The sequence below is a fragment of the Leguminivora glycinivorella genome, chromosome 2 (assembly GCF_023078275.1).
Source record: "Leguminivora glycinivorella isolate SPB_JAAS2020 chromosome 2, LegGlyc_1.1, whole genome shotgun sequence".
NCBI classification, from domain to species: Eukaryota; Metazoa; Arthropoda; class Insecta; order Lepidoptera; family Tortricidae; genus Leguminivora; species Leguminivora glycinivorella.
Window position 1 is genome coordinate 32130716 of NC_062972.1, and position 25438 is coordinate 32156153.

At 35.6% G+C, this 25438-nt stretch overlaps 1 protein-coding gene and 1 long non-coding RNA gene across 3 annotated transcripts; both read right to left on the reverse strand.

The window, feature by feature from the left end:
* Positions 1 to 2029: 2029 nt before the first annotated feature.
* LOC125240624 lies at positions 2030 to 11435 on the reverse strand. Of its 2 annotated transcripts, XM_048148601.1 has the most exons (3): positions 11323 to 11435; positions 6726 to 6839; positions 2030 to 3162 (listed from the first exon to the last, which is right to left on the reverse strand). In XM_048148601.1, the coding sequence occupies exons 2-3, from the start codon at positions 6837 to 6839 to the stop codon at positions 2143 to 2145; spliced, it is 1134 nt and encodes a 377-aa protein (XP_048004558.1). In that variant the 5' UTR covers positions 11323 to 11435; the 3' UTR covers positions 2030 to 2142. The 2 variants fall into 2 exon arrangements, with proteins under 2 accessions (XP_048004558.1, XP_048004564.1); XM_048148607.1 differs by lacking the exon at positions 6726 to 6839 and having other exon boundaries at positions 11323 to 11434.
* Positions 11436 to 14893: 3458 nt separating this feature from the next.
* LOC125240668 lies at positions 14894 to 24572 on the reverse strand. Its single transcript, XR_007178650.1, has 4 exons — positions 24257 to 24572; positions 23812 to 23996; positions 23239 to 23349; positions 14894 to 15184 (listed from the first exon to the last, which is right to left on the reverse strand). It is a non-coding gene; the product is annotated as an uncharacterized LOC125240668 (long non-coding RNA).
* Positions 24573 to 25438: the final 866 nt, after the last annotated feature.

The following is a 25438-nucleotide window of genomic DNA, read 5'->3' on the forward strand; positions in this document are numbered from 1 at the left end:
TGTTTTTTTTTGCAAAAAAAATATTTATTGCTCTCCGAGACATTTCTAAAAACCCCTGACTCAATGGGGATACGACGTTTCATAACAGAGTTCCTATGATCACCTTTCTGCTCCATCATCAGATTAGCTCCATGATACCATAATATTGCATTGTCACTTGATTTACATATGTGTGCAAAATTTCAGCTCAATTGGAAACCGGAAAGTGGGTCAAATTTAGCTTCTACGTTTTGACTCAAACTAACATAACTAACAAGGCAAGTTGAATAAGAGCTTGTACCTATAAAGGCTTCTGATACTAGATTTGCAATAAGTTTACTTGTCATAATTTAAGAACAGATGAGACAGACATATCCAATGACACAAGTCTATACCGTTTTTGTGAACTGTCAAATCACCTCATACAATTTACGGCTGTAAGGCAACCAGGTAGGGTTTATTATTGCACTTTAATTACATATTAATGATTTCTAGCCCGTAAGATATATATTTGCTTTAACAATGGATAGATATTTATGCGGGTGAGAGTGTAATTTAGGTTTTTATAAAGAATCAAATATTTTTAAGCGACCCGATCAGATATGTATGCGGATAAGGACCCTCCCACATCTACCGTCTTGCGATCGTAGCGTCGGGCCAACTGTATGGCCGCGCTGACGCGGCGTCTTTTTCCATACAGTTGGCCCGACGCTATACGCTCGCGAGACGCTAGAAAGAGAGACGATGTTTTTGCCGGTCACGGAGCATCACAAATTTTTGCCGGGAACATGTCGTCATATACTTATGGCCCCCTATAGAAAATCAGATATTTTTGCACGGCTGTTCATAGTCATTTATGCTGGTCACCAGCTGGTGTTCCATGAACATTTGGTCTAAGTAGTTGAGTGGAGAAGTGCCATTCAAAACAAGCGCTTTGTAAACAACGATGTATTTAGGTGATTTATAATTATTATTGTTTTCAACTTACGGTTACGTGTTCGCGGTATGCACAAAGTAAATCTTTAATGAAATTGAGTCATTTTTTTATATACACAATTAAATTTGAACCAGAAGCACTATACCTATACCCGCTCGCATTCCCCTTTTTTCTATTCTAAATAAGAATCGATTAATACGTATCTGAATATGTATGAATAAATTAAATTGTAATTGTTTACATACAACCTGTGAAGTTTGGTTGACAAAATTTGACGTAGGTACTGTCATATATATTTTTAAAATGACGTACTGTTAATACCAGCGTAATGAAAATGTATTCCAATGAGTAAAACAAAACATGAAACTTTTTTCAATTTAACCGAACTAGAATGAAATCATTTATACTCATTCGGTTGTGTTCGTTATTTTCTTTAATAATGTGATATATTTTTATTTATTTTTTATGCACAAGCCATGCACCTTTAAATTTTAAATGAGATTGGATCTCCACCTGACATATTTGATTTACCCTATTTATTTTGAGCACAGTTTTACACTGGTATGGTTTTTCGTGTACGTACACCATTTTCTGTCAAAATATTTGTCAAATTTAATTGTCAACGCGGAGCGACCGGCGACACGTCTGCCTCCGATGAGCCGCTCACGGCATCTAATCGAAAGGAGAATTCTGACAGCAATGGCGAATGTATGGAAATTTTACGATAGTTTAAATTTAAGGTAAAATTTCTTTGTTGCCTTTGAGAGGAAAAATATAAAAAACCTCAAAACTTCTAGTCCATTTATCTGGCTTTTAGAATCACTTAATGTTATAACTAAAGTATTGAATTTTTTTAACAAAGTTTACTAAACGGCGACATACGTTTTTCTCATTTTAGGTCAACTTTGCGTGTGTTTATTTATTATACCTTTAATAATTAGAGATTCTGAATAGTCAAAAGTTGTAGACACACTCTTTAAGATAATAACTACATTTATTTTATTTCATTTTATTGAGAAATGTGAGCAGCATTTGTTAAACGCCGAATGCACTTTTCGAGGATTTCGTACGACCCCCTCTTAACTTAGTAATATGAATTATGCATTGATTTGTTAAAGGTAATTGTTAATTCAGTTTGCAAGAATTCCACAGAAGGCGCAATCCACAAAAACTAGCTGTCGTACAAAAAGAAAAAAAAAACATTGCCAAATTAGTTTAGCCCAATTTCATAGTAATTCACTTACATTATCACAAACTACGTCCGTTATATCACGATAAGTCAGTTTAGTGCACGCCGCTTCAAAACTGAATGCCAGCCCAAAAAACGAATAATTCTTCACATCTTCCATAAACATATCAAACGTATATACGTCAGGATCGCACTCAAGTTCTTTAATTCTAATTGCAAAATTTCCATGATAATATTTCAAAAGTCCTTCATAATCTTTTAACAGAGATACATTACTATAAATAACACTACATACATCTAATACTGGACTAGCACATCTGACTTGTTGAAAATCCACCATTTTAACATCAACTGGCACATCATCAATATATTTAAACATATAGTTGCTAGCTCGGCAATCTCCATGTAATATTACTTTATTATCTTTAACTGCTTTTGTCAAATCTTTAAATCGTTTTGGTACAGCGAATTCTCTTATTTTCTTTACGTAGATACTATTTGGATATTCGCTTTCGACAGCATTTATAGCTACAGAGCAGATTTGACTCCATAATTTCTTATACCAACTCCAAAATTTTCCGTCGTAATAAGTTTCAGTGATTTCTTTACATATTTCTTTATATTTATCGGGATTTTCATCTTTTAAAGCAAAAGAGAGAGCATGGAATCTAGCTAACGTTTTTAAAATTAATTTCCCATGTTCCAAGTCTATTATTTCTTTGGTTTTGAATCCTTCTGTTCTAATATCTTGTAGACAAATCATATCATACTCTCCATCACAGTGAGTGAAACAGAGTCTCACATGATTATCGAAACTTCCAGAGAATTCTTTAGAATTCTGGAGTTGTAAAAGTTCCGGTAGAACTTTTTCATAGAAATTGATTTCGTTTTTGAAGAATTCTGCACTTCGGAAACTGAGACTTCTGGTTTTATTTCTAGGATTCCTTTTTAGCATGAGCTCTGCGTATGTCTGTGTTTGTCTGTTTTCTTCGAACCTTGCGTTAACCTTCCATTGTATTACTTCGCTGATGAATGATGTTGAGAGGTCATCGAGGTACTGCAAATTAAAAAAACAATAGTGAATTTAAAAGAAAATAGGAAGCAGGAAATGTTTTTTTTTTTGTTATCCTGTTGTGTCCCACTGCTGGGCAAAGGCCTCCCTCTCTTTATTCCATGCGTGTCGGTCTAAGGCAATGTTGGGCCAATGGAAGGAAATTCAAAGATACCTAACTCAGTAACTTTGATAGACGAAGTATATTCGGTTGTAAGGCGGTCATCATGTGATGAACCATTGGGTGCGATTGCATCCGCTTCGGTGTGCGATCTGTATAAAGCTACACCGTGCAATACGATAAGCATCTAGGGCCAACGCGAAAAATGAAAATCATAATGGAATTATTTAAAGCTTTAAATAAAAAGTAATAAATCTTTGTTGACTTGAAATATATTTGCCTTAGTATAGATTAAATATAAGAAGATCATACCACCCCATACATTAAAATGCGACCGCCTAAGAACGCGCATACACTAGACCGCACATGGGATGGTATGATCTTATATTTAATCTATGGCCTTAGGTACAGTCGCCATCAGAAATATCGGAGCGGTCAAGGTGCTCACAAATATCTGAACACACTTCTATTGTCAAGGCAATAAGGCGTGTTCAGATATTTTTGCACGCCCCGGCCGCTCAGATGTATCTGATGGTGACTGTACATAGGTACGGCCAATTTGGCAATTTGAAATACTTACAGTTGTTCTAACTTATTCGAGTGATAGAGTTGTCAAGCGACGTTGACAGTGATTTTGACTTGGATCGCGGTTGGCCTAGGTAAGTACTAATAGGGAACTTGACTATAGTTAACATTGAGGTATATGTACTACGTACTAGAGGCGACGTTGCGAAGAGAATTTTTAACACACCCCACTGCGGTCCATGGACCGCAACGTTGTCAGTCGTCTCCAGGCCCTTGCAGTGCAGTGACGTGCCGTGATTCATTTACAATCCACGTGAATAATGCGTTCTTGTGTGCTTAAAAATTGTACTAATACTCGAGGAAATCAAATAAAAGCCAAGGTGTGACATTTCATCGGTAAATTAAACAAAAAACTCGTCTATAATATTTTAAGATTGAATATTCTACAAACACGCGAGCGGGAGCGGACTGCCGCCATTTTGGTGACGCAATCATAGACTAGAAAAAGTTAACCGCGCAGATGTGCCATTTACATTGTTCCTACTAATGTGTTTCACCTCTAATATATTTGCGAAATATATATATTTCTATTTGGAAAATTATTAGGTAACTACTTACTACTTCATGAATTATGTTACTATAATATTAAAAAAGTTTATTTGTTTATAAATTGTTAATATTTTTTGAGTGAAATTGTATTTGTAGCACGCTCACTTTTTGCAGTTTTCTTTGGCCTGGTCATGAAAAAAGGGAACAATGGATACGCTTTATCCAAAAATTGTGCTGAGGAAACTTGGTTACCAACTGACCACACACATATTGTTCATTCATTGTATTTTAAAGAAGAAAATAAGTACAGCACAATTATATTATTTTTCCCCTCACTAGCTCGGAAACACGTGTTTTGTCCTTTAATACCAGCGGGTAAAAACGCATTTTATCCACTAGTGGGTAAAGTAATTTGACCTTGAATAAAGACAAAATAACCGCTTTAAAATTGACAAAAGTAGGTGAATCTAGTAATAAAGATGATTTACCACCTGTGGAACTACTGGAAGCAGTGATAAACGCATTTTTTGCGTTGTAGTTTCCTCGCTATAGTGAGGGGAAAAGTTTTGTGTTACACTCGGGTGCAAATGTATTTTACTTCTCGTGTGTTAAAAAACTCGCAAGTTCAGGATTCTATTCTCGAACCACTCGCTTCGCTCGTGGTTCAACTATAGAATCCTTTCACTTGCTCGTTTTTCAATTCCACACTCGGCGTTAAAATACAACTTTGCCCCCTTGTATAACAAATAACTATTGTATTGTTTAAGTTGTAAATAAATAAATCATTTTGACTAGAATAGCCGTATTTTAACTAAATGTAAAATTCCCATTAGGCAGAATATAATAATGTGTCACATCTGATGGTAGACCTACTCTATGCGTAAATGGCCGCTCCCCCCACCCCGCGCATTTGTCAGCATGTGCAGTGTTTTCGCTTGGCAACGTCGCCTCTAGTACGTAGTACATATACCTCAATGATAGTTAAAATAAAATATTTTATACCATGCACGAAATAAAGCATCAGATAATTATAAGAACAACATGGATAGAAGTTATTTTTAAATCCAATTTCTATTTAATAAGTCAGATAGAAATATATAAAGTAACTGAGTTGACCGTGACGTCACACAATTCGATTTCATATAAATTTCATTTCATTTCATTTCATTTATTTACTTGCTTGTGTGTACAGTAGGTGTTATTACTAAATAATGTTTCAACACAACCCTTTAAAGGGCACTGCAATTTACTTACAATTATACCTCTATATACCATTTAACATGCATTTACAAATATATAATAATATGTCACTTATCAACTACTTAATTACTTCATTTCAATATTATAATTCTTGTTTGTCCAATTTACGTCTACTAAATTTAACACGAATAAAAGGAAATTTAGACATTACATTTACAGAGTAGAAAGGAAAGATAGAGAGATGCATGATTTTAATCCTTATTCTTTAAGTATTCGTCGACCGAGTAGTAGGCTTTTTCTGCGAGATATTGCTTTAAGACTTTTAGAAATTTATTTTGATTTTGTTCGTTTTTTATATGGTCTGGCAGTTTATTATAGATCCTTATCGACGAGGGATAAGGTCCGTTTTTGTGTATTGCTAACTTTGATGTTACTTGTATAAGATTATTATTATGACGTGATTCAAAGCGGCGGGGCACGTCTCCGGTTCTGGTGTACAGTTCAGGGTGGTCTTTAATAAATTTACATGATTCTAGGATATATATGCAAGGCAATGTAAGGATACTAAGGTTTCTAAAATGCATTTGGCAACCCTCTGGACATCTGATATTTGACAGTATCCTGACGCAATCCTTCTGCAGGATAAATAGATCCGATGCATCGGTGCTATTGCCCCATAGGATCACACCGTAACTTAGCCACGCGTGTGCGAAGGCGTAATACGCCGATAATGCGGTTTGTAAATTAGTTGTTTTTTTTAAGTTGTCTGAAAGCAAAAATGAATTGGCTAAGTTTTGTTTTGATTTTTTGTACGTGGTCTTTCCAGTTTATGTGGGTGTCAATAGTTATGCCAAGGAGTGGAAAAGATGAAACACATTCTAATTTGATTCCATTGTAAATAATGTTTATGTCAAGTTCTATTTTCTGGTGAGGCCTGAATTGCATTAATTTAGTCTTAGTGAAATTAATTTCTAAATTGTGATCTTTTAACCAATCTATAATTTTTTTGATAATTACGTAAATTTTTTCGTCAAGTTTTGTAACATTAGCAAGTCGTTCAAATTTGTTTTGACAGTTCTGAAAAAGAAGCTGATTTAGTCAAGTAGCCTATATACTTCAGTAGTAGTTTCGCGCTTTCGCCACTGACACGTTGGTGGTGTTTCAGTATACTTACGAAACAATGACCGTGGCGTGTTGGCTCGCCAAACCACTTTGTAAGAGAATCGTAAAGGAACTCATCACTAAGGATTGGTGAGTAATCCGGCTCTTTGCTGGAGAATACGCCCATCTGAAAACCAAGGAAAACACTAAACTATACCGGGTGAAATAAAAAGGACCAGTCATACATAGTGACTTTTGTAATCATAATGAACAACTGTTATGGGACCAATGCTGAAATCGCGAAAAAAAATCTGGCTGTTACTTAAGTACATTACCTAGTACAAAACCGAGGAAAAGGTGGATGTACTGTGTGAGACGATATGAAGCGATATGATATGAAACGAAAGTACAGTCAGCAGCAGAAGTTCCGAAGCGGGCAAGGTGTTCACAATGATCCTAAGTGCGTAGGTACATATTCACATTGTCAGATCCGATATCGGATGTCGGACCGATATCCCATTTAGGTACATTAAACGCGCCGTTTTGGATTTTTTCCATTTCAATGGAAATCCTTCCGACATCCGATATCGGATCGGATGTAGGAAGGATGTAAAATGTAAGATTTATGCGCTTCCAGGTCTTTATTTATGTATTTGATAGATCATTATTACTAAAAAACGATATAAAACGCAAAAATTGCGGATTTAATCCAGATGGCACTATCCTACGACAGTTTTTGTCCGAGGCACCATCGAACTGCCGATATCGGCAGGACGCTTCCGACATTTTTGGCATGCCGGACCCCCCGCCAGCTGTCGGCCGATAATATTTGTATGTGTACGTATATAATGTAGGTATATGTTTGTAGTAGTGTGCGTGACAAAAATGGCGTCTATTAAACAGTTGTTAAATGATGAATTTCTGTTGAAAAAAAAAAGATTGGTATTCATCGGTCCGAATTGCGGATACTATTTTTTTCATCTTTTTGTAGATATAGTTAAATGTAAAATTATTTATTTTAGCTGCCACTCTTGAGTATTTTTATGATCGTTATTTAAATTTTACAATAAAATATTTGAAATGTAGTGCGTATAATTATTAAATATAAATAAATTTAATAGTTATTTGTTATACAAGAGTGCAAAGTTGTATTTTAACGCCGAGTGTGGAATTGATAAACGAGCAAGCGAAAGGATTCTATAGTTGAACCACGAGCGAAGCGAGTGGTTCGAGAATAGAATCCTGAGCTTGCGAGTTTTTCAATACACGAGAAGTAAAATACATTTGCACTCGTGTGTAACACAAAACTTTTCCCCTCACTATGGCGAGTAAACTACAACGCAAAAAATGCGTTTATCACTGCTTCCAGTAGTTCCACAGGTGGTAAATCATCTTTATTACTAGATTCACCTACTTTTATCAATTTTAAAGCAGTTAATTTGACTTTATTCAAGGTCAAATTACTTTACCCACTAGTGGATAAAATGCGTTTTTACCCGCTGGTATTAAACGACAAAACACGTGTTTCCGAGCTAGTGAGGGGAAAAAATATTTTTTTAAACAAAATCATACTTCATTGATTTGGAACAATGCGTTTTATCGGACCGACATCCGACACTATCGGAAGCGTTTATCGGGTGTAGGATGTCGGTCCGACACCCGATATCGGATCGGATAATGTGAAAACGGCCTAAGACTGTCTATTGCCGGCCTAACTACCTAATAGACGATAGAGGGTCGAATATAGGAAGGAACCACTTGCTTAGAACCACTAGGCATACCATCTACATCTGTAGATGGTATGCCTAGTGGTTCTAAGCAACAGTTACAACATATTAAAGCCGCCATCTTTGATTTATCTACCTTTTAATTCCTTCCTATATTCGACCCAAAAGAAGAAAGAGCGGCAAATTTAAAATGTGATAATAGCATAGAGATATTGCAATAAGTAAGGGAAGAGTTGTAACTCCATACATCAGTAAATGCGGGTTATTTGTATAGGCACAGTTAAGTGACATCTAGCGACAATCACGCGTCAAATAGCGTGAATTATCAGTACCACTACAGTACGATACTAAAGTAAAATTCATAATCCTACGGACTAAATTGACAAATGACTGACAGGTAAAATGATACCAGGAACAGCAAAATTAAAATAGGGAAGGGTATATGTCGATAACAATATATCGACAAGTTGTAAAGTACATACAACAGACAAGTTTAAATCAAGAATAAGTATATTAGTTTCAAATAAGAGGTACACATTTTGGTTTGTTCTATGTATCTTCGAGGTAGTGGATGGATGCCACGCATTTTTACCCACTAGTTTTAAAACATAAAAAGGTTTCCGAGCCTGTAGGTAAAAAATAAAATACCATGTCCGACGATAATCAACTATCTGTCACGCTATGGCAAGTATGTCATAAATATCTATATAATTTTCGAATAATATTATTGCTGCTTCGAAATAAAAAAAATATCTCTAATTAGTGGTCTACAGACCTTTTGATCTGTCAAAATCACAGAAAAAGTTGGTATATTGATTAGCCGATTAAATTGCCAATTTCATTGTCCCGTCTAGGTGCACCTTAAATCTACGATGTAATCATAATTTTAATATCGATAAGAACGACACTGGCCAAACTGTGGCAACATTCGTTCACACTTACTTGTCAATTTGGTCCGTAGGTTTATGGATTTTACTTTAGGTGGCAACTGTCGTGTCTCGTCTGCCAAAAATTTAATATTAGAACAGTTTACAACCTAATATCTGGGCGACCGAGCTTCGCTCGGTTCTGTTTTAATATATCACGTCTTTAGATAAAAAATAAAACTCTTATAAATACAAAAACAAAAAAAAGACAAAAAACAAAAACTTAATTTCTGGCCGGGATTCGAAACCCTGACCTCGTACGACTGAGCTAAGCGGAATCGATGCGCGCGCGGCGAAATTAACGACCATATTTTACGTTTACTAACGCGAAAGAAAAACTCATGAAAACTCGAAAATTCGCGTTTTCCGGGATCTAAGGCTACGCTAGATCGATTTTTCACCCCCGAAAACCCCCACATAACAAATTTCAGCGAAATCGTTAGAGCGGTTTCCGAGATCGTCGGTATAAATAAATAAATATGGGTGAATCAACTTTTTCTTGCTTTTTGCAAGAATTACCCTTACCTACTTATTATTAGGTCTACTTTTGTGATTTTTAACCTTACCATCGTGAATAAAGGTCCTTATTTCACGTATACCGATTAGGGAAAAATTTAAAAACGATTCATTTTTAATTAAAACAATATGTGACCCAGTGGAAGAGACACTTTTTTCATACAAAAGTGAGGGACAGCTATGTCCACTGGGTCACTGCTCGAAACAAAGTTATAAAATAGGAAATCCTATAATTACATGTTGTATTGCGTAGCTAGTAATATATTTGTCTTTAATATAATAAGTATACATTAATTACATATTTAAAAATATTTTAAGCGGGTTACTCACGTATTAAGTCGATATAGCGTTCGACATGTTTCGGTTCAATTTCGAGAACCTTTCTCAAGAGTAGCGACACCCCGCCTTTACATGTCGAGAGCGCGACGCATACTGCGGGCGCTTGCTCGGTGCGCGCGGCTGCTGAGGACAGGCGCAGGGGGGGTCGGCGGCGCGGGCGACGTCACCGTGGCGAGATCGGAGCTACCCACTATGTTACTTTTGTCAAAAGCAGGATTGCACACAACACTTATTACGTCACTTGTTACGTCACTTATTACGTCACTTAATACGTGAGTAACCCGCTTAAAATATTTTTAAATATGTATGAGTCTCACGGGAGTTTTATAGTTAATATACATTAATTAGACTAAATCCCAATTAAATTTTCTGACCACATGTAGTCGAAGTATGCGAAATTTTGCTGGCAAAGAAAAGTTGATTCACCCATATACAAGAATTGCTCGTTTAAAAGTATAAGATATAAGATATTACAAACAGAAGGAATTGAAAACAGAATACTGATTAATACTATTGTAATATTAGCTAAAAATTGGTGAGCATTAGACTTTTCGTTCGTCGCGACATCTATTGACAAAGTAGCAGTACTGATAATTTACGCTAGTTGACGCAGCTAAAAAAAACTTTTATAAGAATATTTAACTTTATAGAAAAGTTATCCTGCTATAAGGAAAAACCCTCTTGACTGTCTTGAGTCATTAATATGTAAACCTATTGCAACATAATTTATTATTATTTGTACAACAGTGAATGCTGATACGCAATAATGTGTCATATCCCACATGCATTTTGCAATAAGATGGCAACTCAAAAATGTGACGATTAAAGTTGACATTTTAATGCAGTATGCATGTGGGATAGCACATTAAATATTGCGTATCAGCATCCCTTTTATTTTCACTCATTTTAACTAAAACAATTACCTAAAAATAATCTTTAAATTCAATGAATAACCGAAAAGATAACATAAGAATATCGTCATTTTATAAAATTAAATAATTACATACATACAATACAATCACGCCTGTTTCCCAGAGGGGTAGGCAGAGATCACGGATTCCCCTTTACTACGATCCTGACAAATCACTTTCGCTTCACACACTTTCATAACGTTTCTCATACAGGCTCGTCGGTTTCGAGTAATATTAAATAAATTACCTACCTTTAATACCTATCTCCACTATACATTATTCTAATTCTTTTTTGATATTTGGTTTTCGTAAAAGTTTAGTAATAAAAAGTCACACACGATCTTAGCTTTTCACAACTTCAAAGTTCAAACTAAACTAAATCAAAATAATAGGTTTCACTCTGGATTCTGACAAGATCTTGTATCTCTTTCTATTAACATAAGGTTCGAAGCGTACCGATGACCGGTTTATCAAGGTTGTTAACCTATAAAATAATAACTGCCAATACATTAGGACAGGTTGTTCCACTACACAGTGTTTTTTAATTGGTTGGTTTATATTGCGAAGTCATTCATAATAATCATAATAGGCTAGTTTCCTACTAGTCAAAATCAGCTTCTTTTTAAAAACTTGCAAAACGATTTGCTAATATGGAATTACTATGAAATACTGAGCAGTGACGTCACGGTCAATTCATTTACTTTATATATTTCTCTTTGACTTATTAAATAGAAATTATACTTAAAACATAACTACTGTCCATATTTTTCTTCTAATTATGTGGGTGCTTTATTTCGAGCACTGCATATAATATTTTAAGTATAGGAAACTTAGCCTATTATTTTTGTTTACACATATTACATTTCATACAGGATGAAATCAGAAAAGGGTCGAGTCAGTCGAGAGGAGGGCCAAGAAGATCATCAATGACGACGAGCTGACCAATTCTCGACTACATAGCCTGGAGCATCGTCGGAAGGTTGCCAGTTTATCGGTATTTTACAGGATACATTTCGGAGAGTGCGCTGAGGAACTGTATAACCTTGTTCCTCCGTCCCCATTTCACCATAGGACCACTAGACAATCGGCAATGCGGCATCGCTTCATGGTCAGTATTCCAAAAATACGCACTAAGCGTTTCGCTTCAACATTTCTTTTGCGAACCGCCAAGGAGTGGAATGCCCTGCCTAAGTCTGTGTTTCCGCACGAGTACAATCCAGGTCTCTTTAAAGCAAGAGTAAATAGGTATCTCATAGGTAAGCGTGCTCCACCGTAGACCGCATCATCACTTACCATCAGGTGTGATCGTGGTCAAACGTCTACCTATCTATACTAAAAAAAAAAAAAAAAAAGGGAATAAAATGAAAATGTTATCTGATTGTCATGATTAAATTTAGGAAAAAAGGTAGAGGTATATTCGGGTAATTTTGGAAACTGGGAAAAGTGGTAAATCTGAGAATCATATCATATATAATTATATTTTTATTGTTAGCATAAAATTGGTTTTAGGTAATGAATAAAAATAAATATTGAATAATATGAAAATATAAAAATAAACTTTAAATTAAATCAGTATTGTTTATTATTTTTTCATCACCCTCACACACTAAATGTGCTATTGCAAGCAGGCGGAGCGTGAGTAATAGAAAAATCATTCTCCCAAGGGAGTTATGAAATTTCTAGTACTGTACTTAACTTTTTTACATCTATTTACATATTTTATACATTGCGAGTGTGATGAAAAACATTGTGTGTAACTCGGGGAGTATGAATATTACAAACTCGAATCTTTAAATCGCCCCGGCAAGCCGTCGCGATTTAACTTACTCAATACTCTCGTTAGTAATATTCAACTTCCTCCACTTTTTGCACAATGTACTATAATTGACAGGTTATACCAATTGAATTCAATTCAATTTTCAATACCAAAACATTATACATTACAAATGTTATGACAAAACCATATGAGTAGTAGCATAGTGCATATTCACCGGCTAGATTTTAAGTAAATTAAAAGCATACATGGTATAATGATATATTTTATTTATAAAAATTGCTAACGTTGTTTGAAGAGTTTTCTTCTTATAGCTTAACTTATTAGGTAGCCCAAGTTTTGTCAAATACATACCCCATTAATTTAACTTATATTACAGTACTGCTTAGGTATGTGTTTAAAATTAGGTATTTTAATGTACGAATGAGTAACGGAATGAATATTTGACCGTATATTACATTAACTATGTGGAGTCCGCGTTCGCTATTAGCACAGTATAACAAAGAGTACTATCGTACAGTATGGCCACTCCCGCTCCCCGCTGAAACTGCCGCGCACCCCCTCTCGGTTACCTCACAGTTACCGCCTGTCAAAAATGCGAACAGTCGACCTGTCATATCTCACTCATACAAGCATGGTACGCGTTCACCTACACGAGCTTAGAATGTGTGCTAGGAACGCGCCTCTCTCATATATTTGATCGCCAGTGTCCGAGATGTGCTATTAGGGCCATTTTATTTTCAAAGTTATCCACCCCACTTTTTTTTGGATTTGGAAATTTTTATGTGGTTTCCACTCAGAATCGCGAGCTCTTTCAATTCTAATAGGCGAAAAAAAGTGTCCCAACCCGTTAAGCAAGCAGAACTTGCGGTAACATTGCTCAATGCTACATCTGGGAGCTTGAAACTTACAATTGCAAGCTTGCAACGTTTGAGCAACGTTGGAGCCATATTGATGTTAAACGAATTCGGCCGCGCTGTAGATAAACCCTGTAAGTTTCCCAGATCGGATTTTTACAACTTTCTATAACTTTGAATAGCAATGTTGCTGATACATTGAAATATCAACTTACTAGAAAGTTACGACGAAAACTTTTAAGAAGTTCATTTTTGTACATTGCAACAATAGCACATTTGCAACTTGTACGTAACTTACACGCTATTCATTACGGCAATGTTACATTTACAATATACCAATAAGTTTGAAGTTTTATATTGTATTAACTTTTCATAGATACCTTTTAATAAGTTACAAATGTAACATTGCTTTAAATAACTCTTGTGAAGTTCCTTGCAAGTTTCATTTCTGTACATTGCAACAATAGCACATTATGCAACTTGTACGTAACTTACACGCTATTCATTACGGCAATGTTACATTTACAATACACCAATAAGTTTAAAGTTTTATATTGTATTAACTTTTCACAGATACCTTTTAATAAGTTACTAATGTAACATTGCTTTAATAACTCTTGTGAAGTTCCTTGCAAGTTACACTTGTAATGTACCTAAAAGTAGCTCTCATAATGTTTCATTTGAAACTTCTGCTATGGTTATATTTGGTATGTTGTGTCAACGAATCACTGGCAGTTTATTCGTTTAGTGAAATAATAATATTGCTGCAATTTACTAGATGCACGTTTTGTGCAAGTCACTCGTGAACCGTTCACACAATATTTCATAGGGATATTTCAGGGAACGTGATTTTTGTGGTTGGTAGGACGTCGCAAATATAACTGCACGCAAGGTGCTCTGCAATCTTCGTGAGCCTGAGCGAGCCTCGTGCGGCTGCCAGCTGCCGGTTCAAAGAGATCTCGCTTGATTCGATCGCGATTCGATTGAAACAAGCTAGATTCTCTCCAAAATCCGACAGCCAAAGGCTCGCGCGCGAGTATGCTCGACAGGTTCGGATCCGTGCGCAGCTTACAGATACTTCCCAGCATAATTTTAATGATTATGTATGATCAAAATAACTAGAAACGAAAAAGTCAAACTTAAAAACTACCTCACACAAAAATCATTGATTGTAAAACAAAAACATGGATATACAGACAACATAATTATTTTATTTGAAGTTTTTTCTTCAGACCGCAAAAACAGCACCATACTAATGAAAAATGATATGTATACTTATGTAGTGTTAGACATTTGAATTGAACATATGTTATCATAATACACACAAACACTATTTTAAAACACTGCGTGAATACTACGACGGTTAAGAGCCCGCAGGACCCGAGCTCCTTCTCATATTTGAGGAGAATACACCCGTCGCGCTGTAGAGGCGTCACTAAGGCCGTTCGCACACGCACCTACTCCTCGCCTCAGGTGACATACCTGCAAAAAATTAAATTCATTAAATCTATAATTCTGATTGTACACGTGAAACATGAGTTTGCCGCTGATGAGATGAAGGATTTATGATATTTTGTATGATTTAACTTTATTGATTATTATTACACACTATCGTTTATTACACACTATTTATGTCACACTTTCGTTTTCTATCGATCCCTTATTTGCCAAGAGTGGCACTGAAACTTGAGTAGTTTCATGTGCTCTGCCTACCCCTTCATGGGATACAGGCGTGATTGTATGTATGTATGATTATTATTATTATTTGCCTGAGCGCTTTTGGAGCTCGCATCCTGCACAGTCTCCAATACGTCTGACGATTTCTTAGAAACTGATAAGTCTTCAAGAGGATACTTTGCAATTGTGGTTTTGTACATGGAATTTTCCTGTACTTAAAATATTTTATACCATACAAAATTACAAATGAAGCATTAGATAATTATAAGAAACACATTCGCAAAAGTAATTTTTAAATCAAATTTCTATTGAATATGTCTGATAGCGTCCCAAGTAACATTTTAGTGCTATAATTTTGGTTTTCGACGCCAAAAGCTACTATAGATGTCGTATAAAGGTTTTCGGCGTGACCGCTTGTCGTATAAAAGCCTCCAGTAACACCTTTTAGCTCTATAAGCTTATACCGCTAAAAGGTGTTATTAGGAAGTGATGTAAACGTTTATATCACCATTTTATAGAGCCGCTATAGGCCTGGTCTATAACAGGATCAAATATGACTACTATAGATCTATATTATTGTATAATAGTGTTAGGAATCACTGCTATGCAATCAATTTGCGCTATTAAGGTTCCCGACAAGCCGCTATAGTTGTTGCGTTATACAGCTAAAAGGTGTTATTAGGAAGTGATGTAAACGTTTATATCACCATTTTATAGAGCCGCTATAGGCCTGGTCTATAACAGGATCAAATATGACTACTATAGAACAATATTATTATATAATGGTGTTAGAAATCACTGTTATGCAATCAATTTGCGCTATTAAGGTTCCCGACAAGCCGCTATAGTTGTTGCGTTATACAGCTAAAAGGTGTTATTAGGAAGTGATGTAAACGTTTATATCACCATTTTATAGAGCCGCTATAGGCCTGGTCTATAACAGGATCATATATGACTACTATATAACAATATTATTATATAATGGTGTTAGAAATCACTGTTATACAATCAATTTGCGCTATTAAGGTTCCCGACAAGCCGCTATAGTTGTTGCGTTATACAGCTAAAAGGTGTTATTAGGAAGTGATGTAAACGTTTATATCACCATTTTATAGAGCCGCTATAGGCCTGGTCTATAACAGGATCAAATATGACTACTATAGAACAATATTATTATATAATGGTGTTAGAAATCACTGTTATGCAATCAATTTACGCTATTAAGGTTCCCGACAAGCTGCTATAGTTGTTGTGTTATACAGCTAAAAGGTGTTATTAGGAAGTGATGTAAACGTTTATATCACCATTTTATAGAGCCGCTATAGGCCTGGTCTATAACAGGATCAAATAACCTACTAAAGAACAATATTATTGTATAATAGTGTTAAGAATCACTGTTATGCTATCAATTTGCGCTATTAAGGTTCCCAACAAGCCGCTTATAGTATTTTTAGTAGTCGTATTTTAACAGAAATTAAAACCTAACTATACCACTATTTTGGGATATAGTGGCTTTGGAAAACACTGCTACAGTATTTAACACTGTAGTAGTGATATGAATACCATTATAGAGCTATTTTGCTGTATAATGAAGTTTTCAGGATACGTTTATATAGCTTTGAAAAGCGTTAATAGTCGTTTTCTAATGCCTTTTATATCTCATCGCCGTATACGTCACAATTACTCTTTTATATCACAGAACTGTGGAATAATGGTTTCGGTATCTCTTTTAAAACACAATAGCGTTATAGCTGAGTTTACTATATGTTTTATAAAAAAAAAACTGTTTAGAAGATCTTTCTATAGTAAAACATTGAAAACAAGTATTGTTTTCTATATAAAGAACTTATAAGTTAAACTGGATCATAGTTAAAGTCTCATGAAACCCTAATTGAATCCACAATGGCGGGCTTATGGCAGTGAATGCGTATGATAAGTGACATAGTCGAACTATAAAAGCGTATGTTTTACTTCTTGGATCCATAGTAGAAACTATGGTGCCAATAATTTTATTGTATTAGATTATATTTATTTATTTTATTCAAAACAGGTATAAATCGAGGGCGCACTTAAAATACTCCATTAAACTAATATTCTTTTAACGGTAAAATTTCCATCGCATACCTTTTTGCAGTAATGATGGAATTATACGAAATCCAAATTATTTTGATTGACACTAAACTTCACAAGTTTACACGCCACTTTTCATAAAGTTCCTCGTTTAGAACAGTTTTTGTTAAATATTACACACATTAAATTATTTTAGAAATTTCATTCATTCGCATTAAAAGGGACGGCAACTGCTATTACAGAACAAAAAACCTGTATAACGGAATCTCAAATGCTACTATAGCATAAATTGATACTATAATAGCGTTACTGTGTCCTCTATGTCAACAAATTAGCACAATAGTCATCATCACATCACCATTATAGACCTTAAACGTCACGGATGATACTGCTATAGCCCTATTATATCACTCAATGGCTGCATAATTGCGCCAAATCGGCTCTACAGTACCAATATAGACTATTTATAGGACCATTTAATGTGATTTAATTTGGTGCTCTCGACCACTATAGGACCAGAAATTGTTACTTGGGGTGCATTAGGGTAATTTCGAAAGTCACAGAAAAATCACCATTATTTCCATCATCATATCAATATTCCCCTTTCGAAATTACCCGAGCATTTCTGTGCTTCGAAATTACCCCAATGCACCATGCTAAAAGAGTTGACCGTGACGTCACTAAACACAAATTCCTACTATTTCCATAATTAGCAAACTTAAAAAGAAGCTGATTTGTGTGCTACTCTGCGGAGGCGGCACCATAATGTTAATGAAATGCAACTAAATGTACGTATTATGTTTATGACTGTACCTCAGCAGTTCTCGAAAAGTTTATACAAAAATTAAGGGAAAAGTTAAATTTGTTTTTATTAATTCCTATTTTGTTACCAAGATTTTGTTGATAAATTGAGATTTTATTAAGTTTTATTTCGTCATTAGGGTTCTCTAGTATCTATATTTTCTTAATTATAAAAATTATCCTGTATATATCTTACGAAAGTCGAATTATATTACAAAATGTTGGTAACAAAATAGGATCAATTAAAATTTGCTGACGTGGCATTGTACAAAGTTGACGGGAATTGCTGACCTATACTGCCCCGCTAAGCCGAGTGGCGCTATCTCAAAACCAAATGATTTTGGAAATGGAACTGTCAGTTATAGATCCATACTAATATTATAAATGGGAAAGTGTGTGTGTCTGTTTGTTTGTCCGTCTTTCACGGCAAAACGGAGCAACGAATTCGAACGAATTGACGTGAACGAGTTGACGATTTGACGTGGTGATTGATTTTTTAAGTGGATATAGTTGAAGGGATGGAGAGTGACATAGGCTACTTTCTGTCTCTTTCTAACGCGAGCGAAGCAGCGGGCAAAAGCTAGTACTTTATAAGTTATCTGTGGATTTCCGTTTGAGATAGCGCTTTTCGGCTTTAGGAGGCCAGTATAGGGGGCAACGAAATAATGGGCTTTGAGCGTGGAAGGGACATATCTCCGTCTCACTTACCTGTACACCTCCTGACATAATAGCTCATAAGCAGGGAGCGTACTTTTCATGCCGATGACATTAATCTGACATCACGCTCCAAATTGGGTGATCCCAAATAGTTTATTGTAAATTATTAATCATTACTCGTCAATTATTTTAATCATATACAAATTACTTCAAATACAGTAGTCCATTTACATGTGGCATAAATAATACCTACTTGAAATGTGAAACGTGAATAAAATTATTTGATTTGTTTTTATAAATAAATTTAATTAAATAGTATTGTTAACAACACATTACAATAAATACGTAGAAAAGAGAATTTCTCTCTAACGTAAAGCACACCATCCTTCTTGCATTCATTACCATGCAAATAAATTCATAACTTAAAATGATATTGATGACTAATGATTAATAATTAACAATGATACAATTTGTGATCACCCTATATGGAGCGTGACGTCAAATTGATGTAATCGGCACGAAAAGTACGCTCCCTGCTCATAAGGTTCAGGTGGAATGCGGAACTACTGAAAGTACATAAAATTACTAAGTTGTAATGATTTTTTCAATACGTACATAATAAAAGGCATTTGTACGTCAATTTCCATAAGAAAAAAGTAGATAATGTAGATTCTATCTATGAGTACCGATACAATCAAAGCCCATTATTTCGTTTCCCCCTATAGGTGCAGTCATAAACATCATACGTACATATTGTACGTTATACGTAATTACGTACATCATTTTACCATAGTTAGTTGAAGTTCATTATGAAGGCATCGCCGCCGCGCCGCAGAATAGCACACGCTGAATTTACTAAAAGGAAAGTAGACTTCCCACTTAATGCTAGTTAGTTACACTGTCCAGTTTTTGGACAACTATATATATTATAAGAGTGACCCACATGTCAGTGCGCTCCCTAAGCGTATTCAAGGCTCTCAAATTTGTTGAAACATGGTCTACAATAAATTTAATCGACTTACGAGATTTGTTATTAAGAGTAAAGTCTAAAAAAAACCGGCCAACAGCGTGTCGGGCCACGCTTTCCGGCCGTAGTTTGCCGTATTTTTCTCCAAAACTACTGAACCTATCAAGTTCAAAACAAATTTTCCTAGAAAGTCTTTATAAAGTTCTACTTTAGTATTTTTTTTTATATTAGGGTTCCGTAGTCGTAGTTTCGCCATGTCTGTCTGTCCGTCCGTCCGCGGATAATCTCAGTAACCGTTAGCACTAGAAAGCTGAAATTTAGTACCAATATGTATATCAATCACGCCGACAAAGTGCAAGAATAAAAAATGGAAAAAAATGTTTTTTTAGGGTAACCCCCCTACATGTAAAGTGGGGGCTGATATTTTTTTTTTTCAAACCAACCCCAACGTGTGATATATTGTTGGATAGGTATTTAAAAATTAGTAAGGGTTTACTAAGATCGTTTTTTGATAATATTGATATTTTCGGAAATAATCGCTCCTGAAGGAAAAAAAAGTGCGTCCCCCCCCCCCCTCTAACTTTTGAACCATATGGTTAAAAAATATGAAATTTTGAACTTGATAGGTTCAGTAGTTTTTGAGAAAAATACGGAAAACTACGGAACCCTACACTGAGCGTGGCCCGACACGCTCTTGGCCGGTTTTTAGGGTTCCGTAGTCAACTAGGAACCATTATAGTTTCGCCATGTCTGTCTGTCCGTCCGTCCGTCTGTCCGCGGATAATCTCAGTAACCGTAAGCACTAGAAAGCTGAAATTTGGTACCAATATGTATATCAATCACGCCAACAAAGTGCAAAAATAAAAAATGGAAAAAAATGCTTTATTAGGGCAGCACCCCCCCCCCCCTACATGTAAAGTGGGGGCTGATATTTTTTCATTCCAACCCCAACGTGTGATATATTGTTGGATAGGTATTTAAAAATGAATAAGGGTTTACTAAAATCGTTTTTTGATAATATTAATATTTTCGGAAATAATCGCTCCTAAAGGAAAAAAAAGTGCATCCCCCCCCTCTAACTTTTGAACCATATGTTTAAAAAATATGAAAAAAATCACAAAAGTAGAAATTTATAAAGTCTTTCTAGGAAAATTGTTTTGAACTTGATAGGTTCAGAAGTTTTTGAGAAAAATACGAAAAACTACGGAACCCTACACTGAGCGTGGCCCGACACGCTCTTGGCCGGTTTTTTTTTAAACATATTATGGTTCAAAAGTTAGAGGGGGGACACACTTTTTTTCCTGTAGGAGCGATTGTTTCCGAAAATATTAATATTATCAAAAAACGATTTTAGTAAGCCCATATTGATTTTTAAATACTTATCCAACAATATATCACACGTTGGGGTTGGAATGAAGAAAAAATCAGTCCCCACTTGTGTCGCTCAACTTCAAACGTGGGTAAATCCATTTTGCTATAAGGTTAATTATCTTTCAGATCATATTACATTTTATATAAAATAAACCTTTTAGCAGAATGGATTTACCCACTTTTGAAGTTAACACTTTCGCAACCAGGCTAAATTTCGAACAATACCCCAGAAACCGACAGTACCCGATAGTCGGGCAACGACGTGCAACTCAATGCCGGACGCCGCGAACCCGATAGTCGGGCAAGCGGCGGACGCTCAGGGCTGTGCCAAGTAACTTTCGTATACGTGCATAAAATGAAAGAGTGCGTAGCACAATGTCGAAAATCAAATGTTCTAAGTACGAAATTCCGAAAGACATGACATCGAAAATCAAAATTGCTAATGTACGAAATTCCTAAATTCAACAGTGAAGTTAACTCCTCTTCGCGTAATTGTGGCTGAGAGTTGTGCTCATCAACTACTGCATCCTCGCCGAATATATTTATTAAGTCTCACTCAATGTCATCAGGACCACGAGCATTCGCCATCGTCGTAGTAGAAACAACCAAATTAATTATCAATTCCAATCAGAGGCAAAACCACAAAGTCCAGTAAGAAAGCAGAAGTCACAGTTGTCCAGAAACAAGCCGATAGTCGTCAAAATAAAAATTAACACAACACAACAACGTCCAAAGCACATCACAAACCATTACGGAATGGCTCAGATTGCAAATTTTACACCGTGACCGGTGTGAAAAACCCGAGTCGCTAACTTCAAATAGATATTTATTTATTTATTTATTTAATATTTTATTCAAAGCTACTTGTTTTGCTTCCACGCAGTTGCTATTTTATGACTTACCTATTGTCTTTTTCTGAGAACTGCCGCTTAGAAATTAGAATGTTGTTAGGTTCTTAGTTGAATTTTTTGGTTTATTTTTCTCCGAATTTTGTTTCACTAAAATAATCCTATGAGTACCTACTTTATCACTCTTAAATATTCGTAAACACAAATTAGGTTGTACGATTTACGAAAATTCTAACTCCTATTGATACATACCCGTGTATGCGATTTAACGTAACCAACTAATAAGAATTATTATTTTGTAATCGCATTAGGTAAAGTAAATAGAAATACAAAGTGAATTAATAAATATAATAATCAACTGTACCAACTTTTCGACCACATAAGTACATTATAATCAGAAGACAGTCAGTGGCAGCCCTGAGGTAGCGAAGATGCAAAGCTTGCCCGACTATCGGGTACGTTGGCGTCGCGTGAAGGTTTATAGCTCTTGCTCGACTATCGGGTATGCCGGCATCTGAGTAAAGTTTACGAGTACCCGATTGTCGGGTACGCGGTGTCCAATGTGTTAAGCGACACACTTTACATGTACCCTAACAAAACACTTTTTTCCACTTTTTATTTTACCACTTTGTCGGCGTAATTGATATACATATTGGTACCAAATTTCAGCTTTCTAGTGCTAACGGTTACTGAGATTATCCGCGGACGGACGGACGGACAGACAGACATGGCGAAACTATAAGGGTTCCTAGTTGACTACAGCACCCTAAAAATGATGTGAGGTTGAGATGATTATTTATCAATACATCCTTATTATAGGCTACTTTCCTTCTAGTCAAATCAGCTTCTTTTTAAACTCTCAAAACGAATTTGAATGATTTGCTGATATGGAAATTAAATGAAAACGTGTCGACTGACATCAAGGTCAACTCATATGATCATTATAAATTTCAATGAGACTTCTTAAATAGAAATTGGGTTTAAAAATATGGCAGATTATTTTTAAAGGCAATTTTTATTTAAGTTTTGCTTTGTCAATCTCCTTGCTCTCGTTATCACTACTGTCATTGTCCGACATTTTGTATTTACTGAATAAAAATACAGAAATAAATAAATGAAGAGAAGGGTAAAATGTGCAAGCTAACCAAATTCCATCGGGCCAAACAAGGTGAGTGAGTGCACTGTCGCGATGACACATGGATCTGCAGTTGGAGAATGGCCTGGCACGAAGTAGCGGGGCTCTGGGCCACAACCATCTGAAATGTCCGGTACGTGGGCTATATAAAACAAGTGCAAATAACAGGGAGGGAGGTGCAGAAACAGTTAATGAGAAAACCCAGGAATATTTATGAACACACACAAATAATTTGCAATTAAATGCACCCAAATATCAAATGCTACGCAAACGCTACACATCTCTTAGGTTAATTAAGCTGAGTTCGGACTATCAAAGGGTCATTTTGGATTATTTACGTGACGTTTTTATACTTGGTACACAATAAAATACAAATATAAATGTTGTAGATAAGATACAAATATTGTACTCTCGACGGCTTTTTATTGTCAAGTTGTAATATCAAGCAATCACAACTGACTACATACCTAAGGGTCACTTGCACCACCGAAAATGGAGGGTTAACCCGAGGCTAACCCACCATTTCATATGGAATTTGACAGTCGAAAAGGGAATCAAAATAGACGTATAAATGCACAACTACCTTTCTAAGCTTGAGAAAGATCCGCCGCGTCATTTGCACCCGACGACTGCGTGATGACTTGATGACGTGGCACTGGGATAGACTTCATTGGCCATTGCTCGCAGGCCGGGTCCTGTTATTGATCGCCGACTTGTCCAGGATGGCGGCAGATGATGGGGCATGGGGCAACAAAAAGAACCCTGAACCTGAACACAGTGAAAAATTATATTGAATTAGAATGTTTAAAATAAATCGCGTAATGCGCCATGTCGGTAGTCCGGTGGCGAGCCTTTTTTCTGTAATATGATATCTTGGGGATTCACGCCGATTCAGTGCGCGCCCCGAGACACGCAACGCTTAAGTGGGAACGCCAGAAACCAACCTAGTCCCACAATAAACTCAATAAGCTATCGAATAGTTAACTGCCACATAGGCTGTAAATGGGTAATTAAATAGCAAATCTCACCATTTTTCCGATCCGGTCAGCTAGCTTCAGCTAGCGGATTTATTTCAAGTTCACACAGCAGCACAGCACGCACGACACGATAGAAGATGGCGGCATTGGCGTCCGCCGTTTTTTTTTTAATTTATTTCCAGACCATGGATACAAGTCCTTCAGTCGCTCGCGGCGCGTCGCGGTCCGGGGTTGCCAACTCTAAAACCGTTCTCAGAAACAGAGGGAAAATTATATTTATAATATTCAGAGCCCGTAACTTTCATAATAATATTATTTAGTTGCGTCACCGTCAGTGGCGAAAATGCATATCGTGATTTCGCTAGGACGGGTATATACATATAAGTTGTATTTAATAAGAAACCCCCTTAGTAATTAGTCTCTGGCATATAATTTATAAGTGTAGGTATTCAAAGAAGAAAATATTAATTTACGTGAAATGATCAATGAAGGATTTAGAAATTACTGACAAATATTATTTTGTATGTTTTAATGTTTATCTTTTAATATTTATTGTGATTTATTTTCAACACGGAGTAAAAGTGTAAAAGCATCTCAAATAAAATAATTATAATGTATTAAATGATAATGCAAGTTTGAATATACTATACTTATGACGTTTTTCAGTACAAAATCGTGCTTCGAAGTTTCGACCCAGCATAATATAATTCGCTTCTCGTTTTTCTTGAAACGAGTTTTAACTTTTTTTTTCTAAAAACATAATTCTTGAAACGAGTTTTAACTTTTTTTTCTAAAAACATAATTCTTGAAAGATTTTACTTTTCACTTTTTGACATTTATCAATGAGGATAGTGAAACCTCAGTGAAACTAATCTCCATAGTGGCATCAACTCCCTTAAAAAGATCTTTTTTACTGAGTAAGGCTTCCCACAGACAGTCTTAAAAATTCATAATCTTAAAAAAAATTTGTATGCAATTGACACTGACAGATCTGTCAGTGTCTTGTCAGTGTCAGTTTGAACTGTCAGATTGCATACAAGTTTTTTTTAAGATTATGAATTTTTAAGACTGTCTGTGGGAAGCCTAACAATTAGATTTTTTTTCAATTGATAGTAACTCTGAAGCTAAGCGATGTCCAAAAAAGTATAAGTAGGTACATGACAATATAGTCTCTAAAAGTGGTCAGGAATACACTGTTAAAATCTTTTGACGACGTTAAAAATATTTAGGGTC

What these genes read in the sequence shown, in the direction of transcription:
- LOC125240624 (XM_048148601.1), bottom strand. Translation starts at nt 6,839, where the DNA reads ATGGGCGTATTCTCCAGCAAAGAGCCGGATTACTCACCAATCCTTAGT. An exon ending in CACGCCACGGTCATTGTTTC is followed by an intron (nt 3,163 to 6,725) that starts GTAAGTATACTG and finishes TTTAATTTGCAG; the next exon opens with TACCTCGATGACCTCTCAAC.